This window comes from Cornus florida, unplaced genomic scaffold (assembly GCF_030987335.1).
Source record: "Cornus florida cultivar Cherokee Brave unplaced genomic scaffold, ASM3098733v1 CherokeeBrave_3.0.0_Hap2_Chr05, whole genome shotgun sequence".
NCBI classification, from domain to species: Eukaryota; Viridiplantae; Streptophyta; class Magnoliopsida; order Cornales; family Cornaceae; genus Cornus; species Cornus florida.
Genome location: NW_026775575.1, coordinates 106,033,613 through 106,053,627, shown reverse-complemented (window position 1 = coordinate 106,053,627; position 20,015 = coordinate 106,033,613). Strand labels below are relative to the sequence as shown.

At 35.7% G+C, this 20,015-nt stretch overlaps 3 protein-coding genes across 5 annotated transcripts; 2 read left to right on the top strand and 1 right to left on the bottom strand.

The window, feature by feature from the left end:
- The first annotated feature begins 2,051 nt into the window (after positions 1-2,051).
- Positions 2,052-9,920, top strand: LOC132308269 (putative pentatricopeptide repeat-containing protein At3g25970). 3 transcript variants are annotated; one of them, XM_059806301.1, is made up of 3 exons: positions 2,052-5,184; positions 6,605-6,702; positions 7,065-9,920. In XM_059806301.1, exon 1 carries the CDS (start codon positions 2,250-2,252, stop codon positions 4,686-4,688), a length of 2,439 nt encoding a protein of 812 aa, XP_059662284.1. In that variant the 5' UTR covers positions 2,052-2,249; the 3' UTR covers positions 4,689-5,184; positions 6,605-6,702; positions 7,065-9,920. The 3 variants fall into 3 exon arrangements, with proteins under 3 accessions (XP_059662284.1, XP_059662283.1, XP_059662285.1); XM_059806300.1 differs by having other exon boundaries at positions 6,171-6,702; XM_059806302.1 differs by lacking the exons at positions 6,605-6,702; positions 7,065-9,920 and adding an exon at positions 5,889-6,163.
- A 658-nt stretch (positions 9,921-10,578) lies between these two features.
- On the top strand, positions 10,579-13,969 carry LOC132308270 (probable polygalacturonase). Its single transcript, XM_059806303.1, has 6 exons — positions 10,579-10,689; positions 10,916-11,248; positions 12,365-12,485; positions 12,600-12,774; positions 12,919-12,989; positions 13,147-13,969. The coding sequence occupies exons 1-6, from the start codon at positions 10,600-10,602 to the stop codon at positions 13,851-13,853; spliced, it is 1,497 nt and encodes a 498-aa protein (XP_059662286.1). The 5' UTR covers positions 10,579-10,599; the 3' UTR covers positions 13,854-13,969.
- A 4,126-nt stretch (positions 13,970-18,095) lies between these two features.
- On the bottom strand, positions 18,096-19,668 carry LOC132310457 (transcription factor MYB46-like). Its single transcript, XM_059808628.1, has 3 exons — positions 19,533-19,668; positions 19,309-19,438; positions 18,096-18,774 (listed from the first exon to the last, which is right to left on the bottom strand). Exons 1-3 carry the CDS (start codon positions 19,666-19,668, stop codon positions 18,096-18,098), a joined length of 945 nt encoding a protein of 314 aa, XP_059664611.1.
- Between the last annotated feature and the right edge of the window lie 347 nt (positions 19,669-20,015).

Genomic DNA, 20,015 nt, shown 5'->3' with positions numbered 1-20,015 from the left:
AAAAAAATTTCATTTTTAGAGAGAGAAAGAGCGAGGTGGTGGATGAATTGAGTGGGGTGGAGAGACGATCTACTGAGAGAAACAATGAGGTAGGAGAATGAGAAGTTCCGATCCAAACCCTATCCTAGTTACAGAGACTCCAACATTCCTCCTTCCGATAACTGTTGTCCAATTTGTTTCGACGCCTTCATCGTTCCTGCCTAAGTTGCGTTTGGCCACTGGTACAGCGGTGAGATTTTGATACCAATTAAAACTCCTGATCCTCTCTGTTTTCATCTCTCGGAACGGCGGTTGCAGCGGCGACGGCTTGTGGAGGTTTACGGTGGTGGCGGCACTGTGAGAAACCACAACTACGTCGGCAATATGAGACAGAGAGAGCGCCGACACTTCAGGATCTGACCAGAGCGAGACCATAATTTGCAGCTCCATCGGCGACGCGTGAACGTAACGCGCCCTTACTGTTGGTGTAAGTAGATCTGCACTCCACCGTGGTCTAAGAGAAGAAGCCATTGGTGATGGTGGACTTCTGTCTGCTATGATTCTGATGGTGATTCTTGCTAAAACGGTGATGCGTTAAGGTGACGCGCAATGGCCGACGGGACACCACCCTCACGACGGAGCTCCGAGCCGGTACTGCCACAGTCCTTACCATGGCTTAGATCCTCGTCGTCAACGCCAGCATCCGGCCCCACCTGCTCAATCTTTGACTACAAACCCCTCTCCACCTCGCCCCACTACCGCCACCTCTAGTCAACAACCATAGAACCCCATATCCCCACCTTACTCAATGGCAATCCATATTGATCCAAATATCTGTGTACATGGTGTTATACATTAGATTAGGAACTTATTTATGAATTTTTTCACTTGCCATAGGGATGATGGTGGCGGTTTTGAGGTGGCACTGTAATAGGCGGAATCCAAGATGGTTTTATTACTGTGCAATGGATTTGGTAGAGCACTTTTGATAAGAGAAAGAGGGTATGATTTGGTGGGTTTTGTTGTAGGGGTATTTTTGAAAATTAATGTTATAGATATTTTATATTAAATTATATGTAAACAAATGGGGGTAAATGAGTCATTTCGCATGTGTGAGAGTCCAAAAAATAATTTGGTGTATAAGTGAAAGTTAAAATCAAAATCTCTATCTAGCTGAAAAATGACCTAACCTCATGGGTGTCTCTGTAATTTACCTTAAAAAAAATATATTAGAACGAGTGTAAGGATGTTTTTCAAATTTATCTAACAAAAGATCAATTTTTTCTTCTTTCTCTCTCTCATTTTTTAATGTAAAAATTAATGGAAGGTTGGTTGGTGGCTCCATTCCTCCCTCCATTTTTACCAAACGTAACAATCGACAATGCCTAAAAATTTATGTAATTTTGACTCTCTAAATGCCTAAAAATGACTTTTTAATAGTTTAGGATTCAATTTGCAATCGACAATAGTTCAGGAAATTTATTATAATTTAAAAATAGTTCAAGGATTTTTTTGCACTTTTGCCTATTTAATACTTAATACATGTGTCTATAATTAGGGTAAAGTGTAAAAAATCCCCTCGAACTATGTTTAAATTTGCAAGTAATCCCCTAAATTATATTTTGTGAATAATACTTCCCGAACTATCATATTTTGTTGCAAAATGCCCCAATATCTAGACTATATTTCATTAAATGACTATAATGTCATTTCTTATTGAATTACACTTAATCTATTTTTCTTATTTAAATAAATTATGAAAAAAATTCATACTAATTTGATGACATATTCTACATTAAATTTGCATAAATTACCTTTAATTTTTAAAATTAATTGTTTACATGAAAAAGAAGGTATTTTTTTATTTAAGTAATTTATTAATTTTTTTATTAATATAATGTATGAAAAAATTGTATTTTTCTAAGGTAAAAAAGATTAATCTGGGTATAATAAAATTTTAATAATAAATTAATTATTTTAGAAAATGGTGGTTATAATTTTTTTTTAATAATAAATTTATACTAATAATAAAATTAAAGTAAATAGTATAATTAATATTTATGTAAGAAAAATGAAAATAAAAATAATTTAATAAGAAACCAGTTAATGAAAAAAAAAGTCTTTTAGTTTGGGGTAGTATTTAAGTTAAGGAGAGTTATTTGTATTTTAAAAAAAAATTATTTGGCACTTTACCCCTATAATTTTATATCGCTGTAACAGAAGAATCTCCTCAGTTTCATATAAACGGTAAACCCAGGCATCGATCATGTATGAAGAGACTCACCAACTCTCTCTTCCTCCACGCATTCAACTCCCTCAAAACCCTAATAATCCAGAACCTCTGCCCACAAGCTCTCAGAGTTTCAACCTCTCTTCACAGCCCCTACCTCACAGACACAACCTATGCCCTCTTCATCAAATCAGGTTTCGTGCTCGACCCAATTCTGGCCACCTCTCTTATCACCCATTTTTCACTCTCCGGCGACTTCTCACGCGCCACCCAATTTCTAAGAGACACCAACAATCCAGACACCGTCGTTTATAACTCTCTCATTTCTGGGTACGCCCGGGTTGGACAATCCAAGCCCGTTTTCGCTCTCTTCAACGGGTTGAGGCAAGTGGGTCTCAAGCCCGATGTGTACACACTGAGTTCTTTGATCAAAGCTTGTGATAGTTTGGAGCAAAATGAGATTGCCCATGGAGTTTCCATCAGAATGGGGTTTGATTCGGGTGCTTTTTTGGTCAGTGGACTCATTGAAAACTATTCAAAATCGGGTCTTGTTGATAGTGCTGAGAAGTGCTTTGAGGGATGTTTGGTTTTGGATTCTGTGGTTTGGACGGCTATGATTAATGGGTATGGTTTGAATGAAGAGCTTGAGAAAGGTAGGAAGGTTTTTATGGAAATGAAGGGTTTGGGTTTGGAATTGAATGAATTTAGCTTGACTAGTGTGCTGGGTTCATTGCTTGAGGTCAAAGAAGGTGGACAGATTCATGGGTTTAGCGTAAAAATGGGCTTTTTATGTGGGCGCTCAACTCATTTGACTAATGCAGTTATGAATATGTATTGTAGGTGTGGAACTAATGCTGATGCAGTTAAAGTATTTGATGAAATTTCTGACCCAGATGTTGTATCTTGGACGGTGAGGATTGGTGCGGCCTGTGATGGTGTAGAAGCTCTGGAAATGTTTAAAATTTGCTGCTCAAGAGGTGTGGAAATTAATGAGTATACATTGACTAATGTTTTGCCTACCATTGGAGATCCAGTGTTGTTGAAACCTGGGAAACAAATTCATGCACTTAGTTACAAGGCTGGGCATTTGCTTGTGGTCTCTGTTAACAATGCCTTGATTTCCATGTATGGTAAGAGCGGGCAGATGGGTGATGCCAAGCGTGTGTTTGATGAGCTGATTTGTCCGGATTCTGTCTCCTGGAATTCTCTGATTACTGGTTACTCCGAGAATGGGTTTGTTAGTGAAGCAATGCTGATGTTTTCTCAGATGCGTGATTTCTTGCAACAACCTAATAAATATACTCTTGCTAGCATTCTTGACGGTGTATCCAACTCAAATTCTTCGACACAGGCCATGCTAATACATTCACTAATTATTAAACTCGGATTTGCGTTGAATAATTCCATGCTGTGTTGTTTAATAACAGCCTATGGAAAATGCAACAGGATTGATAAATCAAAGAAGGTGTTTTCGGAGATTGATGAAGTGAATATGGTACATCTTAATGCCATGGCAGGTACATTTGTTCGTGCTGGTTACCATGTTGATGCCCTGAAATTATTCCAAACTATGTGGAGCTTGTCCCATGAAGTTGACAGCGTAAGTTTTAGTATGATTCTTAAAGCTTGTGGTGCTTTAACAGATCTGGATCAAGGAAGAATAATTCATTCTCTGGCCATAAAAACTGGAATTATTGAGGATAACTTTGTTGAGAGTGCTATTGTCGATGCTTACTGCAAGTGTGGAAGCATAGATGACGCAGAGAAGGCTTTTAGGAACATATCAAAAGACAATTTGGCTGCTTGGAATGCCATGATGATGGGATATGCTCAACGTGGTTGCTATTATGATGTTCTCAATCTATTTGAGAAGATGTCAGAATTGGGAATGAAACATGATGAGATAACTTATCTCGGAGTTCTTAGTTCATGTTGCCATGCAGGGTTAGTGAATGAAGCACAATTCTACCTACGCTCAATGTTTGAACGTCACGGCGTGATCCCCTGTTTAGAACACTATGCCTGCATAGTTGACATGCTCGGTAGGGTTGGATTTCTAGAAGATGCAAAGAAGACCATTGATCATATGCCTATTTGCCCTGATGCTCAAATATGGCAAATTCTTTTATCAGCTTGTAATATCCATGGAAATGTTGATCTGGGAAAAATTGCAGCAAGAAAGCTTCTTGAATTGCAGCCCGAAAATGACTCTGCTTATATTCTTCTCTCAAATCTCTATGCTTCTGCTGGTATGTGGAATGCTGTTGGAAAATTGAGAAGGGAAATGAAGGAAAAAATGGTTTGTAAGGAACCTGCTTGTAGTTGGATTCAAGTTAGAGGATCCATCCACTACTTTTTTGCTTGCGATAGTTCACACCCTGAGAGTGCAGAAGTTGATATCAAATTGCAGAGTTTGAACAAACATATATTTCCACTGCATGACTCAGATCTGGATGGCATTTCTTCATTTGATATATGAACTTATTGAGAATTGAAAACACCTTGATATTTCTTGCAACCAAGAACCATTGGGCCGTGCTGGGAAGGGGGGTGGGCAGGTTGAGGGTTCCTTGGATTGCACTCTTGGGATCCATTAAGGGTTTACACCACCTTTAAATGGAGTTGGTTTTTTGACCCATTTTGTCATACCTTATAATACTCCAACTAATGAAGGGAGAGGTGTACTTGTGGTCTCTCTGTTATTATAATAAGTAGCCCATCTGCTCTTCGTCACAGATGAGTTAGCGGCTTGGAGGGAGATCTTTCATATATTTCGAGATTGCGAAGCTGAAGCAAGATTGTTTTTCGTTGGTTGGTGGAAAGAGGAACTCAAGTTAAAGAAACAAGTAATGAGATAGATGACAAAGAATTTGTAAAACATTGAAGCGACATGAGGTTGACCTTTCAGAGTTTCATGAGTTTTTGTTTTAAAGATGGGATAGAGATTGAATATGCAAGTTACATTTTTCATTCAGGTGAGTTTTTTTCAAAGGCTTTTATTCTGTTATTTTATTGTCTTTAGGTTTATGAATAACAAACATAATTTAGACAGTTCATATTTTTGGAAATTTATGTGCTCACTCTTTTAGAGCATTTAAAGTTTGTAGTCCAATAAATTGTTCTTGTTCTGATGTAATGAGTATAAAGTTTATAGCTTGATATAACCATTTCAGATATATAAACAATTCAAATATTTATTCCGTTTTATTTCCTTTGAGTTTATTAAATAAATGAGCAGAAACTTAAATTCTGGACAAGCAAGTGAAGATAGGAAAATTATGAATTGAATCCAGATAACAATTTAGATGAGGTGCAATAATATATAGTTTATAGTATATTATTATTATTACTGATATATCAAGTGGTCACTCACATGGTTCGTCTCAGCGGCTTAGCACAATCATTGGCATTCTTTTTTCTAGATGGATGTTATTTTATTTGATGTTCAACTGAAACCAATCAATCCACATAAAATCTTTGGAAAGGAAACACTGCTGTTGATTGTGTTGCTCTGTGAATCATTGATTTGTTAATTCTTTTGGGACATCCTCCAGTAGGATATATGACACTGGAAGGTGGGATAGTATTTAATGGAAGATGCTACTAGATCCTTTTGGAGCTAGTTTTTTTGATTGCATCTATCTTGAAAATTATGCACTTACTGCCATCCTATTTTCAGTTATGGAAGTTTTAAGCTTTTCCGAAGTTCTGCTGTACAAAATTTTTGCTAACTAGAACCAATAGTTTCAAGCTGAAATTACAAGATGATGAAGATGGAGAACTTAAAAGGCAATTATCATAGACTGTGTGATAGACTGATGATTTCCATTGTTCTTTGTTGCCCTCAAATTGCTTTTCCTTCTGTAACGTTGGGGTGTGAAGAGGTTTTTGAGAGCACAGATATGATGAAATGAAAAGCATGTCCAGCTATCCTCGACTTTATCTGCCCTCTCTTTGGCAGAGGCTTTCTGCTCCTGAAGTTTTCACCAACTGCTGCAGCAGGGACATCGAAATCACCTTCTTTTTCAGATCGGTTGTGTGAAGATGTTGATGTTTCTCTTTTTTGATCTGTAAGGGAAAAAGTGAATATATGACTTAGTTGCTTTGATTTGGGCCTCATGGGAGTTTATCTAGCAGAAAAATGACTTCTTGTTATACAAGGGGCTGGGGAAAGATAATCCAGGAGAGAGAAGATCTTGAAAAAGTTTCTTGGGCGGCAGTTGGGGGAACATGCCAGCAAAATTGTATTGATGTACAAGTTGTTTGCAGGCCAACTTGAGACACATTGAATTCAAGAGATGATTTGGTGACCGATTGATAAAATGGATAATCCATACTTTAATGTGCATAATGGTTTTTGAGCCTTCTGACTGTGAACAGGTGTGGGTGTGACAGGTATATGGAAGCTCTCTTGTGGATGTTGGGGTTGGTTTTGGACTTCTGTCGTAGATTAGGTGGATGAAGACCACGGCGTATACTGAATTCATCTATTGGTAAGATTTGATGTATATATTTTTTGTTTTATTTTTGTGGCTAAATTCAGTAGTTTAAATGCATTTGAAGCATATTTTTGGGAGCAATTGAGGGATACATGTATATAATATGCATATATCTGTCCATAGTTTGTAGAAATCGCTTACCATGTTTTGAGGGAGATATCATTGGAAATGCCAAATTGTTTTGTTACTGTTGACATGCCAGGCCACCTTAACATGGTTACATAGCTTTATCCCAGGATGAGATCATGAGAATAAGATATAGAGAGATGATGACAAAACAAACGATTATATAAGATATTCTTCATCCTCCTTTCATATAAGCTGCTAACTGGTTTGTAAACTCAAATTTGTTGTAGCTTGCTTGCCCCTGATTTAAGGCTTTTAAGCCTTACTGACCATTGGTGGTTTGAGAGACTTGATGTCTTCCTCTACGGTCTCTACCTATTACAACTTGTGAACCATTTTCCTCCACTGGTATTCTTCTCCCTCTCTCTCTCTCTCTCTCTCTCTCTCTCACTATGGAGTAAAAGTCTGTCCATGCATATTAAATTGTATACTGCTTATGTAGTTAAATCAGTTGCCAAATCATTGCCATGACTGTAAATCTTTGCATTTTCATGGTCAAATGGATATTAACAAATTAAATTCTTTGATATTTGAAGGAATCCATACAAGTCAAACCATAGTCCACTGAAAAAGGGTTATTTTGCTGCTACGTAAACTTCTAAATCATTCCATCAAATACATCCTTGTAGTCTAAAAACCACTTGGAGAGAAAACACATACACACACACAAAGAAAAGAAGAAGAAGAAGAAGAAGAAGAATAAGCAATCAAGCCATTAAACTTTGTGCATTGCATTTACCCAAAAAATGAATGTCAAGACACAAGGTACCCGATTTCTTGAATGAGAGTAGAAATAACCTAAAATTCATAGTGATTCCTTGTTTTTCATGTCAAGACACAAAACAACCTAGATGGTTTTCTTTGTTCTGTTACACCACCACAATTTGTATATAGATCTTCAGTACATACAACTCCCAAATCCCAATACCATCTTTGTATGGACGATGTAAATGCCGGAAGCAATGGCTTTCTGAGGCCAACCCTCAAAGCAGATCATAGGATCAAAATTCAGAAGTAAGCCTGCCTTTGGCTCCTTGCCCTTTTCAAAAGAACATGTTCAACTTATCGAAGGAGAGCTAAGGTTAAGCCATACAGAGATGGCAGATCATATCTAATCTCGTCATCAATGAGCAATTTGGGCAGTAGATTCAGTCCAGTTTCTCCATTCAAAACAATCAAGCAATTCTATGCCTGCATCAATGAGAAAACATATAGTTTTTTCTCCTTGGCAAGAAACTCATACACCATTTGCCTCCAAGAAGACTTGAACCATCGATTTTGGGAGGTTGAGGAGATACCACTAGGTTACGGTCCTTGATTTGAAAACACATTGATGGCGTTAGCTGTGTTCCTTTTGTATGATAGATTTTTTTCAAAAATGTTATTTGCTGGCAACAATGCAACTTTTCACTATAAGACACTGATAAATTACCAATCCTGTAGTGTAAAACAAGCAAAAGAGGAAGTTGAAATTCAACTCATAATTGAACAAACTTACATGAAAAAAGAAAAAGAAAACAAAAAAATTTGAAGAATCCCAATTTCACTTTTAATGCCCTTTTGATACCAGACAAAATGTAACAACAGTTCTACAAAGGGAGCCCTGTTGGAATGAAGTTCATGGAAGATCATTTAATAATGAACACAACTAGTTTTAGGATTCGTATTACAATCTGAGAATTTTTAAGATTCATATTACAATGCTGCACTTATCTGTATTGCGAATTGAACTTGAAACTAGTTATGTTCTTATTTTAATTCTAAGATAAAGATTCCATGCTTGTATTGCGAATTGAACTTGAAACTAGTTATTTTCTTATCCTAATTCTAAGATACAGATTCCATGCTTCCAACCATAGCCTACGGTAAAATTGGTTGGAATTACTAAGCAGAACATAGAACCATAAACCTTATCAAGAAATTAAATGAACAAATGAATTTTTTTTCCCAAAATGCAAATTAAAAAAAAAAAAAAAACGCCCATGTCTGTGTCTATATTTGTGTGTGTGCCTATTCTTCCAAAAATTAGTATTATTTTATGTAAGTCAAAATTTATGAGGCGAACAATTAAAAAGGGACGGATGGAGTAATACTTGCTTCAAAAGTAAAGGGGGACACATGTCTGATGCACTTCACTGTAAGAAAACAATAATAGTTGAAGTCAATCACCGATAGTTGATTGGTCGTCTAAGAATACATTGTCTCGTGAATGCTTCTTGGATTGTGCTTCTGTGTCTCTGCCTCTGTCTCTCTCTCATTCCCGGAACCTACTACTACTAAAGAGAATCGGTTTCTTTTTATGATGTGCATTTAGATAGCTCCAAACAAAGTAGACAACAAGTGAATTATAAAAAATAGTTGACAGAAGACTAGTTGGTATTTTAGCATCTTGTTTTGTGATACCGTTTGGTTGAATTTTTCGAAGCAAAAAGAAAAAGGAAAAAAAAAAGAATATATATATATATCACTTGTATAGTTATATACCACCAAATAAATAATTTTTAAAAGAAAAAAAAAAAAAGAAAAACCAGGCCATCGCACTCCACTTATCCGACACCCGTGAATATTGAAGATATGGCTTGAGGCAATAAAATGTGTGTTCGAGGAGAGAGAGAGAGTGTCACGGGATGTTAGGGCTACCAATCTCTGACAAAGGTGCCATGATCTTGGGCCCACCAACTACATTACACTGCATTATCAGCCAAGAAATACTTAAATAGGTATCCAATATATTATATACTGTAGTACAGGGTATATGTGTGTATATACACAAGGGTTGATTCATGAATAACAAAGGAAGTGGGCAATGGAATTTGTTTAGTGCGCATTGTATTGGAATTTGGAATCATATCTTCATGTTCAAGATATGGAAAAAAAAGTTGAAGTTCGGCACTAGGCCATTATTCTTCTTGCATTTTCTTTTTTATTTCTAAAGAACAAAAGAAAGGAGGTTTAACAAGAGAAAAAATTAAATTAAATTAAATTAAAGGGAGCTTGGACTGACTAAAAAATAAGGTACCATCAGCTGCCACAAACATTTGATAAGGATTCCATGATCATATAAATAAGTAAATAAATAAATAAGGTTGAATAGGGGCACGACTCCAACCAACTTTCATTTTGATTAAATAAATTCTTGATTTAGCTTTAAATAGTGAAAAGCTTGCCTTGTTATCTGTAGTCTAGTTTCCGTCCAGTATCCGTGTCTGATAATGGTAAGGAATTTTTGCTTTATGTTTTATTTTTTTAATGGTGGCGAGAAACTCGCACACCTCTATACCCGTAAAACTTGAATCCTTGACTTTATACTATAAAAATTGAGCAAGTATCACTGAATTATATATAAACTCACCACCTTGAATGATCAATGTCATGCAAATATAACCCTGCATCCATTGCATCCTATAAAAGAATGGATGACTTATTTGCGAAGTTCTATATATAATTCCTTTGCACATGTTCCTTCAAGTACTTCATAAAAAATTATAGCAATTCCTAATCTAGTTTATAGGTGCACAAGTGATGAGATGAGGTTTTGATCAACATCAATAGTTAATACTTTAAACTCAACAGCGAGGTAAATTCTGTTTTTGGTTATCACATGCGGTATAATTTTTCAAACACAATTTGGAATTCACTGTAGTTTATTTTAATTTCTTCTAATCCACAATTGTCAGAAAACAAAAACATTTTTTTATAAATATATATACATACAAACTCCTGGTTGTAGTTTGTCATAGTACTGCAGCCTAGCTATATATAGATATGCACTCACTCCATTTTGTGCCTGCAACAAAACAAATCCCAACTGGCTTACCTACAATGGAGTTTTCAAGAAGTCCCAGAAGAACTCAAGTAAAGCTCAACTCTTGCATTTAGAATCTTTTTTCTTGGAATTATACTACTATTCTATTAGTGGAAGACTTGTCTGGTAGCTTTGTTTGTTCTTTAACATTGCCTCTTAACCTTGAATACTTTGTATTCTGATACATACATAGACAAAATATACATAGGTACATAAAATTTGGAGTTTCCATTCATGGGTACATATTTTTTTTCGTTTCCTTTTCGAATATTACAGGTCATTGAGATGGTTTCAGCATTTGTTCTGCTGATTTTACTGAGCATTAGCAGTGTTGATGGCCAGAAAGCTTGTGTTCCAGAAAACTTCGAGTACATGGCTATAAGTTGCAGAGCTCACAGCGCGTTGCTGACGGATTTTGGAGGAGTAGGTGATGGAATAACATCGAACACAGAGGCGTTTAAGGCAGCAATAAATCATCTTAGCCAGTTTGAATCAGATGGTGGCTCGCAGCTCATTGTCCCAGCCGGAAGATGGTTGACAGGGAGCTTCAATGTCACCAGCCATTTCACACTTTTTCTCCATAAAGATGCTGTTCTTCTTGCTTCTCAGGTTTGATACTCAAATGGCTTTTTAACTGTTAATTACTCTGTTACCATATATGTAAATATGTGTATCTATGTACACAAAATATGTAGGCATTGACCAATATGTTTGTCCAATTACATTCCCAACATTCATATTTTCAATTTTGAGTGTTTTGCATTGCAATTAACATATGTTTTAATCTGTTTTGTGTAAAAACTTGACAAACTCAACTGTCTTCGGTACCAATTTCCAATTGTATTATGGCTTCTAATTATACTGTCTTCATATGCTAGCACTAATACTTTATAGTTGAAGCAGAGGCATGTACTGGAAAAGGGTTTGGACTGGTTGCATTCACCTCACAAAATGTAGGCCTGTGACTAGTATATAAAAAGTCAGATTTAAAATTCCTAGAATTGAACAAACTGTGACATAAACATCCCCTTTTTTTTTTTTTGGGTAAAATGTGGCATACCATAAAGAATAAGCCAAGGGAGTTTATGTAGCTCAAGTATCATGTGACTTGTGACTTGGACCTTACACAACCATCTAATCTTCCTTTCAAATTTGCTATCCCAATAGTCAGGATTAAAATGTTCAAGTTGAGCTCTAAAATCAAAATCTAGACACTTATTTTGGTGCATAAAATCTGGAAGGATCCTAGGTTTTAAATGCATATAGTTTTGTTTTCTTTGATGATATGTTTACAGGTCTTAAGGTAATTAATTGAGCTAAACTTGACGAGTGGTGGTAGCACATTTGTGGATCTTATTTTAATATATACGAGTAACATAATAATATTTTTGGCTTCAGGTTTCAATCCTGCTGAACTCACATCAATTATTTCTCTATATTATTATTATTTATTTTGTTGTCCTTTCTCTTCTTGGCTTATTCGCTACCATGATTCATTCCCGAATTTTAGCCATATTTAAGTGAAAAAAGGTTCCTTCAACAGGGGATGTCATCAGTTAGAAATAGAACCATGAGCATGAAGTGAGAATATGACAACACTCAAACTATAAGACAGTGGTTGATTTATTTATTTATTTATTTTTTTCTGTCCGAAAATATTAATGTGTAGATTGAGTTAAGGGTTTATAATGATGTCTGCTTATCATTTTCTGCAAATTGGTATAGGATGTGAATGAGTGGACTGTGATTGAACCCCTGCCATCCTATGGCCGTGGAAGGGATACAGCCGGTGGACGGTATATCAGTCTTATATTTGGAACCAACCTCACTGACGTAGTAATAACAGGTACCTACCAAGCACAAACATTTGTAGTTGAGCTATTGATATTTTTAAAAAATGAAGCTTACCATGTTCTGATCAAGTACAAGCATATATACGCGGATTCTATTTGATTTTCAGGGGGAAATGGCACTATTGATGGTCAGGGAGATCTCTGGTGGGGAAAGTTCCACAAGGGAGAGCTAAATTACACCCGTCCTTACCTGATAGAAATCATGTACTCGGAAAATATCCAGATATCTAATCTCACTTTGGTTAATTCTCCGTCATGGAATGTGCATCCTGTTTACAGCAGGTCTCCCTCTCTGTCTCTCATCTTAAAAGTTGCATCAGTTGGTTTTGTTTGGTACTAATTACTTAACATTTACAACATTTATATACTTCCTCATGTTACAAGCAGCACTGATAAACACAATTTGATTCTATATACAAATTGCAGAAATGTTGTTGTTCAAGGCATTACAATTCTAGCACCAGTCACATCTCCAAACACTGATGGGATTAATCCAGGTAACCACATTGGAATTTAAATGTTCTCACAAGCCTACAAGGTTAATTAAGCACAAATGAACTCAATTCAGACATAAGTTTGTCGAGTATCAAATATGTCTAACATGCTAGAAGCATTGTTCTAACTATTTACTTTTATGTTATGTATGATGTTCAGACTCTTGCTTGAATACTCGGATTGAGGACTGCTACATTGTCTCTGGAGACGATTGTGTAGCCGTTAAAAGTGGTTGGGATGAATATGGTATTGCTTTTGGGATGCCAACCAAACAGCTTGTAATTAGACGGCTCACGTGCATTTCTCCATTTAGCGCAGTGATTGCTCTTGGCAGTGAAATGTCTGGTGGGATCGAAGATGTTAGGGCCGAGGACATTGTAGCCATCAATACAGAATCAGGAGTTAGGATCAAAACAGCAGTAGGAAGGGGAGGGTATGTGAAGGACATTTACTTGAGAGGGATGACCATGGAAACCATGAAATGGGCTTTTTGGATGACAGGAAATTATGGCTCCCATGCTGATAACAACTATGATCCAAACGCAATTCCAGTGATCCAGAATATCAATTACCGCGACGTGGTTGCTAAGAATGTGACAATGGCAGCTAGGTTGGAGGGAATTTCCGGGGATCCATTCACCGGGATTTGCCTATCTAATGTCACAATTGAATTGGCAAAGATGTCGAAAAAAGCTCCGTGGACTTGCACTGATATTGCAGGGATTTCGAGTGGTGTGATTCCTCAGCCATGTGACCTGTTGCCAGACCAAGGACCAGAGAAGATTGCAGCATGTAATTTTCCAACAGACAGCCTGCCAATTGATCAGCTTGAAGTTCAGACGTGTTCTTCTGGAAAATACTTATGAGGCAGAAACTATATGTACTCATCAACATCACTTTTAATTGTTTCCTTGAGAAGCAATATTTGAATTTATATGAATAGCCTTTTTAATGAATGATTATCTTTCCTGGTTTAAGACAACTATTTAAGCTTCATGCACAGGCAGCTCTAATAATGTTGGGGCAATTGCTTAAAAGAAATGGAAAATGATAAAAACCCTGAATCAGTATTATTATCCACTGATGTGTCAATTGTTGATTTGAACACTTTGAAAGGGAAAGACATCCTTTTCCGTCACAAATTAATATGAGAATTGCTCCCCTGCATTGCTAAAGACAGAGGTTTGCATAACAAAGTATGGAATCACCTAGGCTTCATGTACAAAGTAATTAGAGGACAGCTCATTAATATATTGCTATGTTTTCTGTATATTAAATATATCCTATATTTTCAGTATTTTTATTTTACTTGTAGCATATACGGAGTATATATTATTTGAGTTCCAGTTCCGTCTAAAGCTGTTAGGCTTACCTCATGATGTCAGCCTTTGAAAGAGTACGGTTACAGTTGACGGTCTAAACTATCTAAACTGCTACACTTCGTGACCAATTTTTATTTTTTATTTTTTTGTTATTCACTCAGAATCGTAAACTAGTCCATTGTATCTTTTGTTGCATAAGAAAAAACCAACACTAATTTGGTCTTCTGTTATCATAGCTATGATCACTCATATTTGCACTGCAGTTTCTTTACCTTAGAAACTATAAAGAAAAACCCAACACATGCAATTGCTGCAATGTATGAGCATCATTAGACAACACAACCTCACATATATAATTACATATATGCATATATGTACACGAATGGCCATGGCGTGTATGAACATCATTACACAAACATGTTGCACTATCATTGATTAGGTGGTCACTAATCTTATCACTTTGCATTAATGGATTGTGGATTTATTCTAGAGACTTTTTTAAAATTTAGTAGTGACACGTGATGGAAAAAGTAACTGGCACTGTATCTTTGCTTTTAAATAATTTGTTTTGACCAAGAGAAGGAACCCACTCCAGAAAAACTAAGAAAAAGACACAAAATATTGACAATCTGTGACAATTATGGGATGAAATCTTGGTGACGCTTGAAAAATCATAATGCTCTGATTAGGGCAATTAAGTCATATGTATGATCAATTGATTTCCATTATTCCCATGTGTAGCATAATTAACACTGATTACAAAAATCTAGTGTTGGGAAACAAAGACACTATGATTCAGATTATCGAATTTAAAATTTTTGAAGTTATGTACAGCATTGTTGCTAGGTTCAATGGGAATGTTGGGGCTTATGAGGACTCAAGATCGAGACTTTATAAGTGTCGGTAAGACGCACTAGGAGGATTAGGTTTTTAAGTAAGTATTATGTGGGGCCACCAACCAGATTAGTAATTAATCAAATTATGATAGTAAAGAACACTTGAAAGAATAAATAGGTCAGGGTTATGAACCTAGCTAGGTTGGGGACCATTTTGAAAGGCAGGCTTGTGTTATATCACATTTAAGAAACATGTGATCCTCCTTTCAACCTCTTCTTTTTGACTAAATACGATTGCTTTGGCATCTCACATTATGGAACAATAGATACAGACATACTTGTATGTATTCTAATGAAATTCTGTTAAGATTTTTATTGATTAATTTGTTTTCCTTCCCAACAAAATCTAAACTGGAAACCCTTTCTTTTTTTCTTTTTCTTTTTTTTCTTTTTTTTGGGTTGGCGGGAGGGATCAGAAACTAGGATCTTGAAGCATCGAGGTTTTCTCAACTGCAATAAGATTTTCCCTTCACCAAATGTGTAGAAGAGATTCAACAGTATCATTTTGATGCACAGTGTGGAGTCTTAATATAAAATCCACGTTAATCTCTCTGCATGCAGGGTGGAGTTAGGATTTTAATTCAAAGGGGGCTCAATGTAAAAAAATATATATTTATAATTTAAATAAGAACCAAAAAAAAAAAAAAATTATATACCATATACATCATTCTTAAGTGCAAAAAGAAGAATGTTAAGAAGTAGGGGACCCAAAAAAAATTAATAAGAAAAAAAAAAAAAAAAAAATTTGAAAGGAAAGAAAAAAAAAAAAAAAATTAAAGTTGGAGTAAAGAAGAAAAATTTAACTTTTTTTTAAGGAAATCAATGGAATATTAAGAGCAAAAGAAAAAGGAAAGAAAAATTTAGAAGATAATTTTAGAAATTTAAAATTTTAGGGGGGCAATATATATAAATTTTCTTATAAATGTATAAATTAAAATAAAAATTTATATATTTTATAGTAGGCAGGACCAGGCCAGGAGGGGCATGTGCCTCCTTTGGACACACACTGGCTCTGCCCTTGTATGCATATGCACTAAAGCAACACCGATACTGCACGTGGACACATTGTTCCCTCCGCAAGCGGGAATCCTGATTCAACAATATCATTTTAATGCACAGTGTGAAGTCTTAACATAAAACCCGAGTTAATCTCTCTGCATGTGCACCAAAACAACACCGATGCAGGATCAGCACATGGACACATTATCCCCTCCGCAAAGCAGGGGATCCTGATTCTTTCATAACTCTTATGCATCTCTTCCGCTATTTCTTTAAAGTGATGGGAGCCAGAGAGATCTCTGAAATATTAGGCAAGAAAGCATCATGCATGCTAAACTCCATCTAAAATCAATGAGGAAAATTGCATGAAGCCTCTAACTATAACAAAATTGCACATTAAGGACCAATTCTCTCTCCTAGATCTAAACGATAGGATTGTGGCCTACCAAACTTAGGAGAGATATTTGGCTGGAGAAGATCCATTTTCTGCTGCTGAAAGCTTGTAAACAGGGCCAACAATCCTACTATTGATTATTATATGTGTCCAGGAGAGTTTCAAAAAGTACCAATGCTTTGATTTAAGGTAACTTGATGAAAGGGAGTGCTTTGCAAACTCTTTAAATATTTCAAGGTGGTTATTAATTTGTTAAAACTTCAATTTAGTACAAGCCGTAATGCAAATTTTTTGATAGTTTAGAGGAGTTTTATATAATTAACCTCTATTGTTATTATTATTTTTATTACCAATATTACTACTGCTCTTACCATCTCTGCATCTCATTTAACCTCTGTTTGTTTGAATGTAAAATATTTTCAAGAAAATATTTTTTTATTTTCTGTGTTTGGTTGTCGAAGAAAAAAATATTGAAGTTTAACAAAAATAATTTATCCATAAATTTTCGGCAAGTTATCTTACGTGCCCCCGCCCGATGGATTCGACCTCAATTTCAACCTAGACCTTTGCCAAATACCGACATAGTAAAAATAAAAGAATATTTTACCTGAAAAAAATATATTTTTCAAAAAAAATATTGTATATCGAAACAAACGGAGCCTTAATGTTTCAGATATTTTAATGAATATGAACCATTTGGCCTTTATAATCATTTTTTTTTTTTTCAAACTAAGGTTATCATTCCAAAATGATCTAAAGCTTCTTTAGGAATTCTGATGATACATCTGACTTAATATAATTCCTAGAATCATCTAATAAATTAAGTTGATTTTCACTCGAATTGACAGTTGACACCATAATGCATGGCGTCTTTGCTTCATCAACTTGCCATGTTGCTTGTTGTTGCTCCCTTTTCTCGAGTCTGATTGTGACATTTAAAGATTAGTTGTGATCCATATTTTTTCTTAATTATTGAATAGTAAGAAAAGCTGTTATCAGCTTCAACAAGAAATCGCATTGCTAATGTTGTGGGACCATTATTGAGTAATGTTTTTTATTTTTTATTAATTTTTTATTTTTATTTTTTTTTCCTCTTTTCCTATCAACTGGCCTGAAAAACGTACATGGGAATGTCAATAAAGTTGGACATTAATTGGAAAAAAGAAAAAGAAAAGGCCATATATTAATCAACACCATGACAAACACAGTGGCATTAACTAACGAGCTAGCTTACAAAAACCATCTCATCAGTACAAACCAACCTTTGCTGATTCTTTGTCGTAATTAATTTATTGTTTTCCTCTTGTGTTAATTTTCCACAAACCAACAAGCATTGCATGCATGCTCAAATATATATTACTATATTTCCTCTCATTTCAAAAGCTCACCAGTGCAAACATTAGTACAAAAAAGAAATCAAATACAAGCAAATTGTTTTCAGTTACAACCATCACATATATATAAATAGATAGATAGATATAAATTAATACATATGTATCATAAAGATGAAGGGTAAGAAGATAGCATAGCTCCAATGTTTGATGAGGTTGGCGCCATTTCTTGCCCACTCAGTACTTGTCCTTCACCCTGGTCCCAAAACAGAAAGCTTGGGCAGTGTTGGGATTCTTGATGATCAACCCATTCATTTGATTGCTGCTGTCTTTGAAAGCATTCCAGAGCAAGCTCTACTTCCTCATTCATACTACAAAATGGCGGCATATAGTTGGTGTTCATACCACCTGTTGTAAAATTAGATGGTGGAGGGGGAAGTACTTGTGCTTGAACTTCTTGTTGGTTAGGATGCCAAGTTCCCGAATTCAACCCTGCCGGTTCATGGAAAAGCTCGGTCCTTCTATGATCACGGTCACCATCTATCCCATCAAGTACTACTGAACCGGTTTCGAACATGAATAAGGGACTAGGGGAAGAAAATAGGGTATCTTGAACCGGTGGGTTTGACGTTGCCGCCAGATGATGATCGTGACTCAAGAAATTTGGTTGATTCTCAGCATAAGTACTAGTACCAAATAGGGAATGCTGATTGGTATTACTAGGTGTAGCAGTAGTTGTTGATGGGGGCGACGGCTTTCGTATCTTCTTTTTGATCCACGAATTCCAGTAGTTCTTGATTTCGTTGTCTGTTCTCCCAGGCAAATGGCTAGCAATGTGAGCCCATCTACAATTTTTCGCATTCAAGAGTTAGAGCTCGAAACATTAGCTCATTTAAAACTTAATTAGTTACAAATTACAATTAGAGTGTTCTTGGAACCAATTACTTTATGAACTGACAATATATAAATGGGACTGTAAACCTAATGCACTTTAGCTTTTCAGTATCATAAAGAATATATATATATATATATATATATATATTAGCATTTAACTAAGAAAGGAATGTAGGTGTAGTACTATGACAATAAACTGATTAGGCAGACCAATATTTTATTTTAATAACTGAAAAGTCACATTTGTTTTGTCTAGCAAAGTGTAGTTATGTCTGATGAATGGTTTAGACCAAATTGAAGTTTCCTTCAATTTTACAACATGTACATATATATACCCATGAGTTAGGCAACATATACCGTCCAAATAATATAGAATATATATTAATATAAAAGTAATTTGGGTTCAATTAATTAATTAATTAGGAATGGCCGGAAGAGCTAGAGGAGATAGAGTTAGTTAATATATATATATATATATATTATACCTGTTGCCTACAGCGGCATGAAGGGTGATAATCAACTTCTCCTCCTCAGGAGTGAATCTTCCTCTTCTAATATCAGGTCTCAAGTAGTTGATCCATCTCAGGCGACAACTCTTGCCGCATCTTTGGAGCCCTAAAACCCAACAGACAAAAACAAAATTAAGACACATCCATATATATACACATATACACACACACATATATGGATAGAGAGAGAGAAAAAAGACCAGCTTTCTCAGGAACTTCACTCCAACAGCCATAGCCATGAGTGGTGATGAATCTAATAAGCTTTTCATCTTCCTCAGGTGACCAAAGCCCTCTCTTCACTTTCTGTTGATTGCAGCAAGTGTGGTGACCACCCATTACCTTAATTAATTAATAATTCTACTCTTGCTCTTTCAGCTCTTGTATAGTTGTATTCGATCTCGTGATTGATCTGTTTGTGTGTGTGTGTGTCGCTCTATATATATATATATAATGGAATGGGTAATTAGCAGCAAATTAAATCACTGGACTTGTAGCTTCTCTCCAGCGGCCTTGTTGAAATGGTTTGGGAGTGCTTGGCGCCGACATGAGCAGTGAATGGGACCCATATTTCCACCTAACCATAAAAAGACATTGCATCGACCATATCATAATATTGAAACTATTCAACTCATCTTCACTTTCTACGTAGACTTGTAGTAGTATTACGTAATTAACCAACTTCA

Bases quoted from the DNA above. Each gene is read 5' to 3' on its own strand.
- LOC132310457 (XM_059808628.1), bottom strand. From the start codon at position 19,668: ATGGGTGGTCACCACACTTGCTGCAATCAACAGAAAGTGAAGAGAGGG. The intron at 19,439-19,532 runs GTCTTTTTTCTC...GTTGGGTTTTAG, and splicing joins TGAAGTTCCTGAGAAAGCTG to GGCTCCAAAGATGCGGCAAG. The intron at 18,775-19,308 runs GTATAATATATA...GAAAAATTGTAG, and splicing joins CATGCCGCTGTAGGCAACAG to ATGGGCTCACATTGCTAGCC.
- LOC132308269 (XM_059806301.1), top strand. From the start codon at position 2,250: ATGAAGAGACTCACCAACTCTCTCTTCCTCCACGCATTCAACTCCCTC.
- LOC132308270 (XM_059806303.1), top strand. From the start codon at position 10,600: ATGCACTCACTCCATTTTGTGCCTGCAACAAAACAAATCCCAACTGGC. The intron at 10,690-10,915 runs GTAAAGCTCAAC...CGAATATTACAG, and splicing joins GAAGTCCCAGAAGAACTCAA to GTCATTGAGATGGTTTCAGC. The intron at 12,486-12,599 runs GTACCTACCAAG...TTTGATTTTCAG, and splicing joins CACTGACGTAGTAATAACAG to GGGGAAATGGCACTATTGAT.